Source organism: Euwallacea fornicatus, chromosome 10 (assembly GCF_040115645.1).
Source record: "Euwallacea fornicatus isolate EFF26 chromosome 10, ASM4011564v1, whole genome shotgun sequence".
NCBI classification, from domain to species: domain Eukaryota; kingdom Metazoa; phylum Arthropoda; class Insecta; order Coleoptera; family Curculionidae; genus Euwallacea; species Euwallacea fornicatus.
The window spans coordinates 1,475,682-1,491,264 of record NC_089550.1 but is presented as its reverse complement, the minus strand read 5'-3'; the positions used below and the strand labels follow the sequence as shown (position 1 = coordinate 1,491,264).

General features: G+C 36.7%; 5 protein-coding genes across 8 annotated transcripts in view; 2 read left to right on the top strand and 3 right to left on the bottom strand.

Moving 5' to 3' along the window:
* Positions 1 to 2,182, top strand: part of LOC136341585 (leukotriene A-4 hydrolase) — a 289,106-nt gene extending 286,924 nt beyond the window's left edge. For all 4 annotated transcript variants that reach the window (XM_066286717.1, XM_066286720.1, XM_066286718.1 and 1 more), the window contains 5 exons: positions 175 to 350; positions 709 to 895; positions 977 to 1,183; positions 1,236 to 1,380; positions 1,432 to 2,182. In XM_066286717.1, the coding sequence (XP_066142814.1) occupies positions 175 to 350; positions 709 to 895; positions 977 to 1,183; positions 1,236 to 1,380; positions 1,432 to 2,063 (1,347 nt within the window). In that variant the 3' untranslated portion in view covers positions 2,064 to 2,182. The remainder of the gene's footprint in view (positions 1 to 174; positions 351 to 708; positions 896 to 976; positions 1,184 to 1,235; positions 1,381 to 1,431) is intronic.
* Positions 2,146 to 4,195, bottom strand: mRpL13 (mitochondrial ribosomal protein L13). The gene is made up of 5 exons (XM_066286729.1): positions 3,966 to 4,195; positions 3,826 to 3,905; positions 3,214 to 3,337; positions 2,542 to 2,696; positions 2,146 to 2,490 (listed from the first exon to the last, which is right to left on the bottom strand). The coding sequence occupies exons 2-5, from the start codon at positions 3,847 to 3,849 to the stop codon at positions 2,257 to 2,259; spliced, it is 537 nt and encodes a 178-aa protein (XP_066142826.1). The 5' UTR covers positions 3,850 to 3,905; positions 3,966 to 4,195; the 3' UTR covers positions 2,146 to 2,256.
* A 621-nt stretch (positions 4,196 to 4,816) lies between these two features.
* Positions 4,817 to 8,208, top strand: nito (RNA-binding protein spenito). Its single transcript, XM_066286716.1, has 2 exons — positions 4,817 to 4,956; positions 5,046 to 8,208. The coding sequence occupies exon 2, from the start codon at positions 5,113 to 5,115 to the stop codon at positions 7,267 to 7,269; it is 2,157 nt and encodes a 718-aa protein (XP_066142813.1). The 5' UTR covers positions 4,817 to 4,956; positions 5,046 to 5,112; the 3' UTR covers positions 7,270 to 8,208.
* Positions 8,209 to 10,036: 1,828 nt separating this feature from the next.
* Gint3 (GDI interacting protein 3) lies at positions 10,037 to 13,283 on the bottom strand. Its single transcript, XM_066286725.1, has 8 exons — positions 12,961 to 13,283; positions 12,146 to 12,509; positions 11,987 to 12,095; positions 11,779 to 11,933; positions 11,472 to 11,717; positions 11,017 to 11,174; positions 10,771 to 10,900; positions 10,037 to 10,629 (listed from the first exon to the last, which is right to left on the bottom strand). Exons 2-8 carry the CDS (start codon positions 12,416 to 12,418, stop codon positions 10,360 to 10,362), a joined length of 1,341 nt encoding a protein of 446 aa, XP_066142822.1. The 5' UTR covers positions 12,419 to 12,509; positions 12,961 to 13,283; the 3' UTR covers positions 10,037 to 10,359.
* An 897-nt stretch (positions 13,284 to 14,180) lies between these two features.
* LOC136341541 (protein Wnt-5b-like) overlaps positions 14,181 to 15,583 on the bottom strand; it is a 38,079-nt gene continuing 36,676 nt past the window's right edge. The window contains exon 7 of the mRNA XM_066286656.1: positions 14,181 to 14,759. Within this exon, the coding sequence (XP_066142753.1) occupies positions 14,404 to 14,759 (356 nt within the window). The 3' untranslated portion in view covers positions 14,181 to 14,403. The remainder of the gene's footprint in view (positions 14,760 to 15,583) is intronic.

Sequence of the window (15,583 nt, the reverse complement as noted above, 5' to 3'; positions counted from 1 at the left end):
TGGATTATAAACAAAGTGTATATAACTGATTTGATACGGTTTGAAATATCAAATAATCCTTAATAGGAAGATTTATTACTTTTACATATATAGTTAAACCATGTAATAAAACATATAATTGTAGAAGCAAAAATTTTAATGTTTAAAAAAAATATTTATCAATATATATTCCAGATTTCAGCCCCTCAAGAATTTACAGTTTTAATGTCTGCAATTCGAGACGGTACTAAGGAGCTAAACGGTGGAAAGTTGTCTCATTTTGTGCAGATTGTGCCAATGTCTTCATATCTGATTGCCATTGCTGTAGGTGTATTGGAATCCCGACAAATTGGTCCGCGATCACATGTATGGCAAGTATTCATTTCACTTTCTGTTAACGAAATATAACGTTTAACTAGGTTGAATTTTGATAAACAGAAACATTTCTTGCAATCTGCAAATATGTATAAAGCGTTCTCGATCGGAAAAATATAACAGTTAAATAACGTGAACGTTAACAATAATTTTCCATTGAATCTTATTCTGGTCACTATATTTCAAATTCTTTGGAATGACAAAATCGTGTTTGAAGATTCCTTGGGTAAAGCCGTTTATTAAAATGTTTCGTAACCAACGAAAAAGCTCACAACTCTCAATTTTTATCCACTTTCATCTCTCCATTAAATGGTTTTTTTTATTTAAGTTGAAATATCACTTTATCACTTTAAGGTGTGAAAAAGAAATGATTGAAGAATGTGCGTATGAATTTGCCGACACGGAGCACCAACTGAAAGTTGCAGAGGATTTATGCGGGCCTTACGTCTGGGGCATTTACGATCTACTAGTATTACCACCCAGTTTTCCGTATGGAGGCATGGAAAATCCTTGTCTGACCTTCGTCACGCCGACTTTACTGGTATAATTTCAACTTGAATTTACTAATCAATTCTCAAATCCCAAGTTTAAACCTTTACAAGGACTATTTTGTTAATATTAGGCCGGAGATCGGAGCTTAGCTAACGTTATCGCTCACGAAATAGCGCATAGTTGGACCGGGAATTTGGTCACTAACAGGAATTACGAGCACTTTTGGCTCAACGAAGGCTTTACTGTTTTCATTGAAAGAAAAATTAAAGGCAGGCTGGAATCCCGTCAAAGCCAAGATTTCGACGCATACACACATGTTGGTGAATTATACGAAACTGTATGTATAGCGTTTCTCTCTAGCTCTCATTACCTCATTGCTTAAACCTTAGGTTAAATTAATGGGCGATACTAATCCTTTAACTCAGCTGGTGGTCGATCTCAATGGAGTCCACCCAGATGATGCCTTTTCCATTGTTCCATACGAAAAAGGACAAACGTTTTTGAGGTATTTGGAAAATATTGTTGGGGGTCCAGGTACTTCTATTAATAGTTCATAATTGTGTATGCTATTAGTATTTTCTTCAGCTAAAATGGAACCCTTTATGCGAGCGTATTTTGAGGAGTACAAATACCAATCTATTGATTCTGGCACATTTAAAGCATACTTTCAAAAGTACTTTTCTGGAATGAACATAATTAACACCATAGATTGGCAAACGTGGTTATACAGCCCAGGAATGCCTCGAGTGATACCAAAGTACGACATATCTTTAGCAGTAGTTTGTGACGAAATAATACACAAGTATTTGGAGTGGAATGGAGTAGATGCAGCCCCAATCACCGTGGAAGATAAAGAGAAATTATCCACATACCAGAAAATTTACATATTGCAGAGACTCTCAGAGAACCCTGCTCAATCAATAACAAAACTTCAATATTTGAATAAAATTTTCGACTTTGACAATGTAAAAAATGCAGAAATTAAATTCAGATGGTTACGTATATGCATCATGGCGCGCTGGGAGGAGAAGGTGGAGGCTGTGATCAACTGGATCAATGTAATGGGGCGTATGAAGTTCCTCAGGCCTCTGTATAGGGATTTGTATGCCTGGGAACACACAAGGCAAAAGGCCATTGACAATTTTAAAGCCAATAGGCAATATATGATGCATGTTTCTGCTTATATGGTGGCGAAGGATTTAAGCATCGAACTTTAGGATTTGATATGTGATTTAAGCAATAACATTTTGCAGATTGTATTAAGAATGATGAGCCGAAACGTGGTTTTTAAATCGCAAGTTTTAAGACTGTGAATTACATTGTTTATTATTGGGTTTATTATGTTTTTCTTTTTATATTTAAAAGTTAATTCCTTCTACTATATTTATATAATCAAATTTACACCCTTTACTATCTGATAACATAATCTTTGGGATAATCGATAATCTTTGGGCATTTTTTTACAACTTCCTCATCGTAATGGTCCAGTCTTTGTGGTACTGGCCTCAGCTGTCTAATTTGATTTGAAATATTCTCCAACAAATCTGCAGGCACGTTGCCATCAGGAAAGAGGTGTAGCCTTTGCATTGTGTACCTTCTTTGTAGATTTCCCTTCATATTGTTGTATACCGCCTTTTTCATGATCTAAAATACCATCAATGATGCAAGTGGGAATAATTAAAGGTGGGATTATACCATTGTTGGATCTTTTTTGTGCAATTCCCAAGCTAAAGTCCAGCTGGCTCCACCGGGATAGCCTGTATGATGAAAGTAAACCCTTCTCTTCCATTCATCGCCTGGCAGTGCAATTTCCGAAGTGTTTATTACTATTACATGGTCACCGCAATCGTCTGTTAGAGATATAAAAATTCGGTAAGTCAGTAAATAAACTAAGGAGCCGTGGCAGCCTGAGATATTTTTTTGTCAAAGAGGCAAAAGGCACTTAACCATCAATAATATAATGTACGAATTATTTATAAAACATTAATGGAAGAGTGAATTGAAAAAAAAAGTAAGCTTTTGTTAGCCAGATGTACTTAAAAGGGTATGCCATTATTTTGAGTACTGATGCTAACATCTTGTTTCCTGAGAGCAATTTAAGATACTTTGCTTGATGCAAATTTTGTAGACTTTGAATTGTGTTAGATTATTATTAGAATTCTCAGAATTATAGGAATTATTTCCGAAATAATTCCATAAATAGAAAAAAGCGAGTGGCAGATCACTGAGGTTTCTGGTGCACACACTTGCGATATTGCCGCGATATTAAATATTTGGGCTTATTTAAAGGCATTTCCGAATTATATTGGTGTACAAAAAATCGGTAGTGATCTGCCACTTGGAAAAAGGTATATAAAATAAGCTTACTCATTGGGTGATATATGGGTTTATAGAGCCCCATTAAATGTCGTTTAATGATTTCTGCAGAGTCAAAAGGATTTTGCCATGTAGCATCATAAATGTGCCACACTCTCGCAAAAGTCGCCCATTGCTGAAATTACACTTATAAAGTTAAAATTGGACCAATACATGGCGTTATTATTTAAAGTTTCCATAAGTTTGGATTTTCCAGACACATTTATGTTTTTTGGAAATTCAAAGGAGTTTGAACAGAAATTTCAAAAATGTCCGGATATATCCAACAGAAAAACAATTAATATAAACATTAATGGCCCTGCTTGACAGCATTAAAACTGATTTGAAGTTGCAACTCCATGGGACAATTTATATTTTGAATAACCCATTTGTACTGTACTGATTCACCCATTTAAAAAGGGAGGGTGTACACATTAATTGCTGACATGCGATGGTTAATGGTTAAACTGATATCACTTTTGCTGTAAATTTTAAATAGTTGCACAATTTTTAACCGGATATTACTTCTGCCAAACGGAGCCAATCTTTGTCTAACAAATAATTTAAACACTTATTTATCTCGTTTTTTAATATAAAAATATGTTAACCTTGTGACAAACCTACCTGAACTCTTTTTACAATAGACATAGCTGGGTAAGAGAAAATGTTTGATGGAGGCTCAATTACACTAACGTAATTCCAACCTGTGAAGTCGAGACATTTCATTTAAAACTGAAATATGAGTAGAGCGTTAATCTTCTTACCTTATCTTTAACTAAGAGTTCAAATAGAATGTTTAGGTTTAGGTTTTAGGTAACGTATAAAAGAGTGGTAATAACAATGATAGGGTTGTTCAAATTTATCCTTTTTTTGGGGCTCAAAAAGTGAGGTTAAGAAAATTGTATTGTTATTTCTTTAAAACCATGATCTTTTGGCAACAGCGCATTTCCGTCAATCCCTCTGCTTTTTTTGCCATTATTATATTTTTATACATTATCCGTACTCAATAAAACTAAAACAATTATTTGGAATCATAATTTTTAATTCTGGATGTATTACACCTTCTTGATAGCAGAAATCAACGAACAATTATGAATATTAATTATCCTCGCTATGACAACTTCCAACATTGCCAATTCATAGTTTAGGACTTGAAACATAATAGTAAAAAAATATATTAACAAATGAGGGAAATAACAGCTGATAACAAATTCGTCAATGTTTTCAATCACGAATCGGGACTGGAGAGATCTTTACTTGCGGGAAAAATTTATCATTATTTTAAGCGAACAAGAAAATCGTCAAGACTTTGAAAAGAAAAACAATCGTCTCTCTGCATACAAATAATTGTAGAAGATTTTTAAGAAATACACTTCAATTAGCGACCACTTGGATACATGGCATAAGAATATAATTCATTCTGAAAAGAACTAAACTGCCTATTTTTTTTACCATAGTGCTAATTGTAAAGCAACAACAATATTTCAAGCAATATCATGCACGGCAAAATTATATCTGAATAGAGAAACATCAGTATAGAAATAATCGACGTAGGGAATTTTCTACAGAAAAGTTAGGTTATTATAGGGATATTTCGATCTTCATATAGGAAATTTTGAGTTTGAACGGTTGCCAGCATTGGCTCCGCCATTTTGTGAAAGAGAATGGAGAAGACGTTTATGCGTTGGCAAAGTGGTAAAATTTTGCTTCAAATCTTATTAAAAAGACGGTATATCTGGTGCTGTGTGGTGTAAAGTATGTTGTTTTCTTCATAGTTAATTGTTGATTAGTTTTTAATGCATAATGTCGCATCGTAATCGCAGTGCTTTGCATTGTGTTTTTAGGAAGGGAGTGCCGTGTCATCCATTGTGCCTGTGCCCAGTTAATTGATTGATGTGTTGAGTGGTGCGTATGATCAAAGGGAAGGACCGTATTACAGTAAGCATACCGAATACTGGCATGAAAAGAAGTAGTGATAGGGACACACCGCCACGAAGCAAACGCTCTAGGTCTAGTATGGGCCGTTACGACGATAGTTCTGACGAAAGAGTCACCCCGGATCGCGTGCGACGTCGGGGGAGCCGCGGCAGATCTCCCAGCCCTCGCAGGTACGTGTCCCCCCATCGTGAGGAATATGCCCGCACAAGTGAAAGATCTTACCCTTACAAAGTGCTCTGCGTCAGTGCTTTACATCCCAAAGCCAGTGACGAAGTCATTAAGGACACACTCTACAGAGAGTACAAGAAATATGGAGATCTAACCATCAGAATTTCCCATGATGTAGATGAACGTGTTGCTTATGTTTGCTTCCGCAGCTCTGAAGATGCCCGCGATGCTAAACATGCCAAACCTCGCATAATCATCTATGACAAAGTTGCTCTAGTTGAAGCTGTTTACGAAGTTCCTCGTGCTGACCCTTACAGAGGTAGACCTAGGTCTATTACCCCAGAATTTGACAGGTATCATTACTCTCGTTCACCAGAACGCCGCTTGCCTTTAGACCGCTATGATAGGGCTTATGGCCCTCCACCTGGTGCTCCTATGCATCGTGACTATAGGCGAGATGTAATGCCCCTTCCTCATGACCCTTACATGGCTAGGCCTCCAATGCATCATGGTCCTCCTCACATGGCTGGTCCTCATCCACATGCCTATGGACCACCTAGGCAGCATATGCAACGCCCCCAATTTGATAAAAACGAGAGTAAAAAAGACAAGTTTCCTAATTATTTGCATCATGTTCAACCTGAGGATGATCCTCTGGCCACCAGAACTTTGTTTGCAGGAAATTTGGAGATTAATATAACTGAAGAAGAACTGCGTAGAATTTTTGGGAGATACGGAGTTGTAGAAGATATTGACATTAAACGCCCCCCTCCAGGGACTGGAAATGCATTTGCTTTTGTTCGATTCAGTACTTTAGACATGGGTCATAGAGCCAAAGTAGAACTTTCAGGGCAATATATTGGTAAATTTCAGTGTAAAATTGGGTATGGCAAAGCAACTCCTACTACAAGAATTTGGGTGGGAGGATTGGGAGTTTGGACCTCAATCCCACAGCTTGAGAGGGAGTTTGATAGATTTGGGGCAATTAAAAAAATTGAATATACCAAAGGAGACAATCAGGCCTATATTTTATATGACAGCATCGATGCTGCTCAAGCAGCAGTTAAAGAAATGCGAGGTTTTCCATTGGGAGGTCCAGATAGGCGTTTAAGGACTGATTTTTCTGACGTAAATCCTGTACCCCCTTATAAGCCCAAACCCCCATATCCTTATGATGCCCCTGCTGATGACTACCGAAGGGCTGATTTCCCTGAGTATGACTATGATAGAGCTGGTTATGGTTACAGAGGAGAAAGACCTTTGCCCTACCCCGAAAGACGAAGATACCCTGAAGGAGAAGTTGATGAGTGGGGAAGAACCAGAGATCCTGAATACAGGAGATCTGGTTCAAGAGCTGCGAGATCTCGCTCCCGATCACCAAGACGTTCTCCAGATTCTGATTCAGATAGCGGTTCTCGAAGAGCAGGTTTATTAGCGTCTAGCCGAACTTTACCTGAGGTTGCTAGAAAATGCATTACAATATGGCAAGGGGCTTTGATTTTGAAAAACTCCCTTTTCCCTGCTAAATTCCACCTCATGGAAGGTGATACTGACATTGTGGAAAGCCTAATGAAGGACGAGGAGGGAAAACATCAGTTGCGGATAACTCAAAGGCTTAGGTTAGATCAACCTAAATTGGAAGATGTGCAGAAACGCATTCAGAGCGCCACTTCCCATGCAATATTTCTGGGATTGGCTGGATCTACTGCCTCTGTAACTAACGAAGACACTTCGGTTCAAACCAGACCTCTGCGAAATTTGGTGTCTTATTTGAAACAAAAGGAGGCAGCAGGAGTTATCTCGCTTTTGAATAAGGAAACTGAGGCAACTGGGGTGTTATACTCCTTCCCTCCTTGTCCGTTTTCGACAGAATTACTGAAAAGATCCTGCCCTAATTTGTCTGATGAAGCTATCAAGGAAGACCATCTCATTATCGTAGTGGTACGTGGGGGTACTGCCTAATTATTATTTTGTGTTATTTGGCACTTTATCATTATTTACACAGATTAAGTCCAATTTGGAGTTTTAGGTATAGTCATATGGGATTTTGATTTATTGATGTTGCAACATGGGATGGATTTTTCTTTTTTTGGTCTACCCAGGGGTCAAGTGACTTTGTCTTTCTTTTATTTTTTTATTTATACCTGATTAAGTAGCAAGGACAAATATCACTAGACTCACGTTTCGCCCTATGTAATTGCCTTTTTATTTGCTTATTATTGTCACCCTTTGCCTTTTTTGCTGCTTAGTTCTTTATAAAATGTTAAATTACATTTCCCCATAACAGTTGCGTTGTCCATAAATTGCTATTATTTTTTTATATACGTGCCTATTTGGTGACAATTTACTATTTATTTAAGAAATATGACATACCTAATTTACATGAAAAGCCACTTTAAAACATCTATTTTTAGGCCCATTTATTCGGCCCATTATGCTCTGTATCTTTTGGGTGAAGAATCATTTAATCCCATTTATAAACCTTTTATCATTTGATTTCAGGAAATTGGAGAACAGCGCTAATTTGTTGTAACCAATTGATTATGTGTAAGATGTTCATGTAGTGTTCAAGCAGCGGAGACACAAAAATGTAAAAATCAGTGGTGTGAAAATTTGGAAAAGTGGCTTGCAGTTCTTTCTCATTAGTTTTGTTCTGATTCGACGTAAAATAGTGGTTTCCCGAGGTAGTTTCGTCTGAAAATGTCTAGTTTAAAATGGATGTGAAAGAACTGTTCATTAGTTAGTGGTTTTGTATGAACAACTGAGTAATGTGATAGTGCTAAGTTTTGGTTGACTGTACTGAATAGCTTATTCAGGTCTTTTCATTTACTTTATAATGGAATTGCCTGAATGGTTCGATATTGTATAGTGTAGTGACAAATACAAAAAGTTCTTGATAAACAGTGTTTTCTTCAGTAGTTCCTTTGCAGGCAAGTGTCAGGGTAAGTTATAGATGTTAAGAGTAATAGTGCCATTTTTGTGTCTGTTTGTGGGGTTACTGTGTCTTTGTGAAGGTGAAAGTTTGTTGCAGTGCCAATTTGATAATTTATTTTTCAAGTTTAATGTTCCTTTTGATTAATTAATGTAAATTATAGAATTTTATAAATGTTCAAATAGAAACTCAAATGTCCAAAAAACTGCAACACCCATCAGTTGATTCTGAAACGTTTTGGCATTTTGGGGGGGAAGTTAAAATACTTTCACAGGTAGTTTCCCAAAGAGCAACCTCAGGAACGCATGACAAGTTTGTTTTGATGTAAATTTTAATCTAGTCATTTTTAAATGATGTTTTTTTTAAATTTATATGGAATAGAGCCCCAGTCTATTTATTCAATACATTACTATTTTAACGTTTGAAGTGAGAATTAGTAGATATCTAATAAAGGCCACTAGGTTAAAGTACTGACAACTTTTGAAATTAAATTCCAAGGAAATCTTGAAACTAAGATTGTTCTTATTTCAACGTTTCCATGAATAGTATATATGCTCGTTACAGAGTTAATGGTGTTAAAAAAAAGAAAAAAATCGTTTGGAGTTCGTAACAAGTAGCGATAATTAAAATTAATTTAATTTCTGGAAACTAGCGATTTGACTCCTTATATTAGTACAACACAAAGCTTACATATTATGAAGCATATGCACAAATGTTATGTGCTTTATGTAGGTAAAATCTATGAATATTATCTGGTGACTATGGGATATGTTCTAGATACGCATTGTTGATAAACTGTTCACCAGTAAGCAGTAAAGGTGAATCCCCAAAAAAATTGGCAACAACCTCTCTACATTCCTGTTGACGATACTTGACTCACTAGTTGGTTCGAAGACTTGACATAAGTGGGAGGGTCGATGATGGATGCAATGTGGACTCCTGAGACTCCTCCCACTTATAAGGCTCCGTCGAAGGCCCAATGAAGCAAAGGCAAAGATTGTTAGGTGTTTCCGCTAAGCAGTAGGTGAGTGTGTAAGTAAAACCCCAGCACGCGAGGTGAGTAAGGTAAAATGTATGGTAATGTTGAAATCATGAAGATCCAGCAGAAAATAAACTCACTTTATATTTCAGCATGCAGGTTCATCCATTAAATGACTTTATCCACATGATCTGAGCCAATTCAAATGGCAAATAGTTGAAAATTAATGACAACGTAATTTAAAATTTCTTAAAGAGGATTTTGACAAGACAAGAACAACGCACTGAGTTGTATTATGTCGAGTTTATGCAATACTCTCATGTGTTGTAGAAACCCAGCATTAACGTGCTAACATTCACAGAAATTTCCACTGTGGGTTCAGTTATTCGTTTGTAAATACCTTAATGCAAAACTTTACTTTCTGGCAGCTAAGTCAGCCGACCACAGGAAGAAAAACGAGTTCAATTTGCATAACTAAAAATTAAGAGATTGCTAAATGCTAGTTTGTAGGGACTTGTTTGCCGATTGATTGCAGATTCATGGGTTTAATCATTCCAAAAATAATTTGACAACGCGTTTTACGCCAAATAATATTTAATTATTAATATCAAAGTTGACTCTAAAGGGCCTCTGTCACTAACTTGTTAACTGTAAAACTACTGCACTATTGTCAGCAGCAAATCAAATTTGATAAACCGGCCAATTTACTTACAAGTGCTTTCTACCAGTGTACTGTCGATGTGTACAAGAAGTTTCTATCACAAAGTAAAATTATTATTTTAGTTTTCCTTATTTATGGTTTAAATAAAATGCCGAAATGTGCTTTCCAATTTATAACAGTTTAATTACAGTGACGGAATAAAGTGTAATATTCAGTAATAAAATAAAATTAATAGACTTCGATTCAATCGTATTAATAATATACTTGTCCCTACAATTTTGGGAACATACGTTTTAAGAGTAAATGAAATCGACTCCCTATTTATCACATTTTTTTCTCATGCGGTTGCAAAACAATTCAAACTATTAATTACAACAACGATTAAAAAATTACAGCGCGACTCTATAAGATGTGTAGCAACCTAAAAAAGCTTCTGCTTCCACAGCTGTTCCCTCTAAATGTATGTCCTATTCATAAAATCTACAACTCTTGCATCAAGATCATAATTTTGGGTTTTAAATAAGTGATGTTGCCAGATGCTTGTATTTCCTCGTTAAAGGCGGGATCCCACTCGAATATGAGGATGGTAGCGGGAACGAGACGCAGCTCTGCTAAAGTGGACTCAAAGTCTTTTTCCTCGAATTTTTGGCCTGTTGGGGTGGTTAAGATGAAGGGCAAACCGTCATGTTCCAGATTGTCTCTGACAAAATCTAACACGTCGGCTAACTTCTCGTATACGGAGAATGTGCCCTTGCAAAAAAAGGTGAAAATGCATTTAAAATTTTAGATCATTATAACGTCATTTTTTCTCCATAACTAAGAACTTTGTTGTACTTTAATATTCGCCTTTCTATTTACATTTAATACGAGACTTGAAGGGTGAAAACTTACCTGTAAATATAAACCATCCGGAAATCGTACCCTAATTAAAGAAAATTTATACTTCCTAATCTCCCTCAATTCGTCTTTTTCCCGCATAGCTTTAGTCCTAAGCTGGAGTTGTTTTTCGGCCATTTCAGATCTAAAATAAAAAAACTATAGCTCTTCAAATCCTGTAAAAGAACCACTTTCTGTGAAAAAACGTCGCCAACCAATCCAATTATTTATTACACCAAGTCAAGGCTCGCACGTGCTTACTTGGATTGCTGCTCTTTCTTTATTTCCTCGGGAGAAATCGCATAGAAATCCTGAGGCAATTCGAGTCGTACTGCCGCCTGCGCGGGCGAAAGAATTTGCAGATTCCTGTCTAACTCTAAATCCACGCGATTTTCTGACTTCAAGGCGTCTCTGAGAAACTGAAAACACAAAAAAATCTGTTTACTCTAAAGTTTTGATTATTACTGGGGGTTTTTGAAACCTTCGCACATTTGTAATTTTATAAAAGATTTTAACAAAGCATAGACATTGCTTGTAAAATATTCTGAATGTTTGAGAGATATCTTTTTGAGTAAGATTCCAGTTCCGTCACTGACTTGATTAAAAACATAAACGATGTTAGTACCACAGGCTTTCTGGTACAATAAATTTCGTTTTAAAAGCTCTAAACTTCCAGCATAAACTAAACAAAATATGACTTATTGTTAATGTGTCACCTCCAAAGTCTCCAGACTTCCGACATTCTCCTCAGACCACACCAAGAAATCCTCTTCAACTCCATTATGTTCCATTCTCTGTTGTCTGAATCCTGCAGCATACAAAAACTCGCTAGCTCCCAACACGGGTAACACTTTATCTGTGAACGTGGGGTTGTAACATCTAATTCTGTGGAATTTCGTTTCCGTGGGGTTGCCGATGATGTTGTCGATGTATCGACAGAGAATATTGACGCAGTCTTGAACCTATAAATCCAAAGTGGGCACATAAAAAGAGAATTAATGTCCACTAGAATCAGTGAATTACCTTTGTTCGATTATAATTACACGAATATAGAATTAGGCACGCAGTTATACCTCGTTCTTCCTCCAAGGCGGCAAAGAGAAACTCTTTAATTTTTACCTTCCAATCTTCTTTGTTTAGAACTTCATCGCTAACAAGTGGGCATCTGAAATACACTCCTAAAAACAATTTTTCTTGGACTATCTTTACTCATTTTACGGAGTTTCTCTACCTTTAACAGCCAAATGTGCAGAAACTTCAAGTTCTGTTTCCTTGGGACCTATGGGAACCTCAGCAAGGGGCTGTGCATTATTCCTCTCGGCCTCTAGTTCCCTCCTTACCTAAACAAATTTTTTCTAACATAATTCAAAAACGTTATGATCAAACCTACTTTCGCCTGAATGGCAGCAAGCGAAGTATTGAAAGCACTATCCTTTTTTTGACTAGACATTCTAGCTAAAGCAGCTTCTGCAGCTTGCCTTGTGACATCAGAAGGGGTGTTTCTTTGAGGTGCTATATATCCAGGTTTTTTAGGCTTTGGTGCTGCAGTATTAGATGACGTGGATTCTGTTAGTTTATGGCCGGGCCCGGCTTTTCTAAATTTGGTGTCGGCTTTCTTTTTTTGGAAGAAATTTTTCACTTTCTCCGAAATTTTTTCTGCCATTTTGTTAAAATCTAGATTCGAGGGGTGTGCTCTTTGGGTAGTTTAAGTTTTGAGACGCTGTTTTTTAATTCCTCAATTTCCTTGTTGCTTGCTGGAAAACAAAACTTTTTTTCCCAAGGTGAAAATACATCTAATTTATTGTCGCAGTAGAACTCCTAGTGAAGTCAAAGATTATAAAGTAAGAGATAAATATGAAAGCGTAAAAGTTCAATTTGTAAACAAAAAGCTTTTTTTGAGAATTATTCTAAATCTTGTTGATCCCGCTCCTTATCCATTTGTAAAAATGTGTAGTGATATTGTCTTCAACAATGTGATGGATTATAGATTGATATAATACAGAGTTGTTTGAAAAGGCTGATTCATATAAATTAGAGAAGATAAAGAAATAAACAATTTTATATCTTTATGGTTATATATATCATTCTGTATATCGTCTAAATATGTAGTTGAAAAAGCTTGAACATCTTGATTAAACTGATTTACTAACGTAGTTACAAATGCCTAATTAGGAATAAAATTTGGGACTACCTAAACCTACTTACACAGGCTTATAAAACGATCGTAGATATCCTTCCCGTAGTACTTCCAAGACACAAACAGCAACAACAGATTGAGAAAGAGGAGGGTTGTAAAGGTGGTGAGCAACTTCAACTGGAAATCGTCAAAGCCCAACGCACCTGCTATCAATTGATCCTGTTCGCGTAGAATTCCCACAGTGTCCAACAAATAAACTTCGACGATGTTTAAATAAACAAGAACTCCATTAAAAATGGATGAATTGGTAAAATAATCCAATAAAGAAAGCATTACTTTCGAGAAATACAAGGGAGAACATTTGACAATAAAGCATATGATTTGGATAAGTATTGTCAAAAAAAAAAATTCTTCGATGACGCATAAATATCAATAAAAAGAACAGATTATGTGTGCGTCCTTGTTTTAGAAATATGTTCAGAGAGAGACGTGAATAATACATGAATTGTAGAAGGAAGTGCATCAATTGAAACTCAGATGGCAGCACGAAATGTTTATGACGAGCGATGGTAGGTGGCGCCGACAGTTATTTCTTCTCGATTGGTTTGGCGGCGCACTAGGAAAAAACGGTGGTTTTTCTCGCGAGTAGGAGGACGATAATTAAAAATTCGCTCTGGGCGCCACATTTACTAAGGCCAGCTCTGCTTTGCGGTAGCCCTGATTGAAAACGTTAAAAAATGCACGTTTTTCATTTGAAAAATCAAGCTTCTGACCTCCAGAGAAGGGGAATATCGCAAACAAAAATGAAAGCACGTGGCCACTTCGTAATAGGTTTTAATTATTAAGTACATAATTAAAAGAATACTTTGTAATTTACATATAAATAAAATTTTAATAATAAATAAATACTTCCCAGGCCCTCATGAAAATTCAAACAAAACGATGCGTTTGGTCGTTTATAGTTTCATTAACCTGCGGGGAGTTTAATAACCATGCATCAGAGTATAGAAATTGCAGATAAAACTCCATTTTATCAGAGTCTGAAAACTTTTGACAGAATTGATGATTAAGTTCGCTTGAAAAGCTGGTAATAAATTACCTACGATCTCTTGATGATATGAGTTATATTATCGTCTATTAATTACCGACCACTGACGTAGCGTTCATTAATTGACATTAATCCCGCATTTAAATTTTCGATTCCAACATTCCGACAAGTGGTTTGATACCTGCCTGGCGGTTACCTACATCCTATTATAGATACATATTATCTCCTAGAGACTCTACAGCTTATTTAAATAAGAAATATAATATGTATAAACCTACTCTATATGAAAACGATAAAGCTCATCGATTACACTTAAAGTGAAAAAATACTGAAATCTCATTCCAATAATAAATTGTACAAAATCACCAGCTGCACTATAATACACAAAAACATACTTATTACTCTTTGTCACACGAGTGCGAAGATCAGTCTTAAGAATCGAAATCCATATTCAATATTCGCATCATTTGCAAGTGTGCGTGTCCAACGACTTAACGCAGGTCTTGCACTGCACCTCGCAACACCACTTAAATTTGCATTGACACCTTTCTTTTACGACTGCTTTGATAGTGTTGTAACCGCGCCCACAGCATAATATGTTGCATCCATCGACATCCGGGCTTGTGCGATTGCAGGGTCGGCCCTGTGTGCCCAAGGTGCCCTTTACGTCGTTCCGAACGCAGTAGTCGGGAGAGTCCTCCAAATAGACCAGATCGTAGGCCGTGGGAATGGTGATTTGGGGGTCTTTGAGCTGGAGTCGACCTCGACGATTCACGCGGACTTCGGTGGCTCCGTCGTATTTGTCTCGCAGGTAATCACCTGAAAATCAATTTGGGGTTATCATACAGGTCTAAGTCTGCAAAAGGAAACGAAAAGTATCCACGTCGAGAGCGTATTCTTGCAGTGAATTTTACTGTTTTGGGACAACCTTTTTTGGTACGGTGGAACTGAGGTTTGATGCTCATGGAGGGATATCAAATACCCATGTTTTATGAGATATCAGAAACGAAAGCGAGCGGTGGGTCGTATATATATGAACCTAGTTGAAAGGGAACCCACATAATATTATAGAAATTTCCTTCAATTTTCGCGAGGCAGTGAAGTGGACGAAGATGCCATTTCAGTAAATGTTTTCTAACCGCTACCCGAAGAAGCAGTGATGACTTTCAAAGCTACTTCTACAAGTTACCAAAGAATCTTGGAAACATATCTGTGGCTTTGAAACAGGTAATATTACGAGAAGCTGTTTTAAATTTGCCTATGGCCTCAAATGCAGTCAACCTGCAAACTACTCAAAATTGTCGGAACAATCTTTTTTGTACAAATGACCAAGATGACGATGATGTTCTCGTAAGAGTAAATAGGAAACAACGCGATCCATTGCCGATGTTCTTATCAGGGCGTCATTGGATGTTTTTGATTTCTTGAAAATGGTGAAATTAATTTATAGAACGAAGATAAGCAGACGAACGATGCTAATGAGGAAGATATGGACAACGAGAACGGTGAAGATATTTCCATTGAAGTTAGAAATGTAGTAACTGACGCGCGAGCTATACAAGTTTTGAGCTGAGCTTTAGATTGGATCGAAAGAAAAGAGGTACCATGCACGCATATTTTAATTCTCCGTAAATTACGGCTGC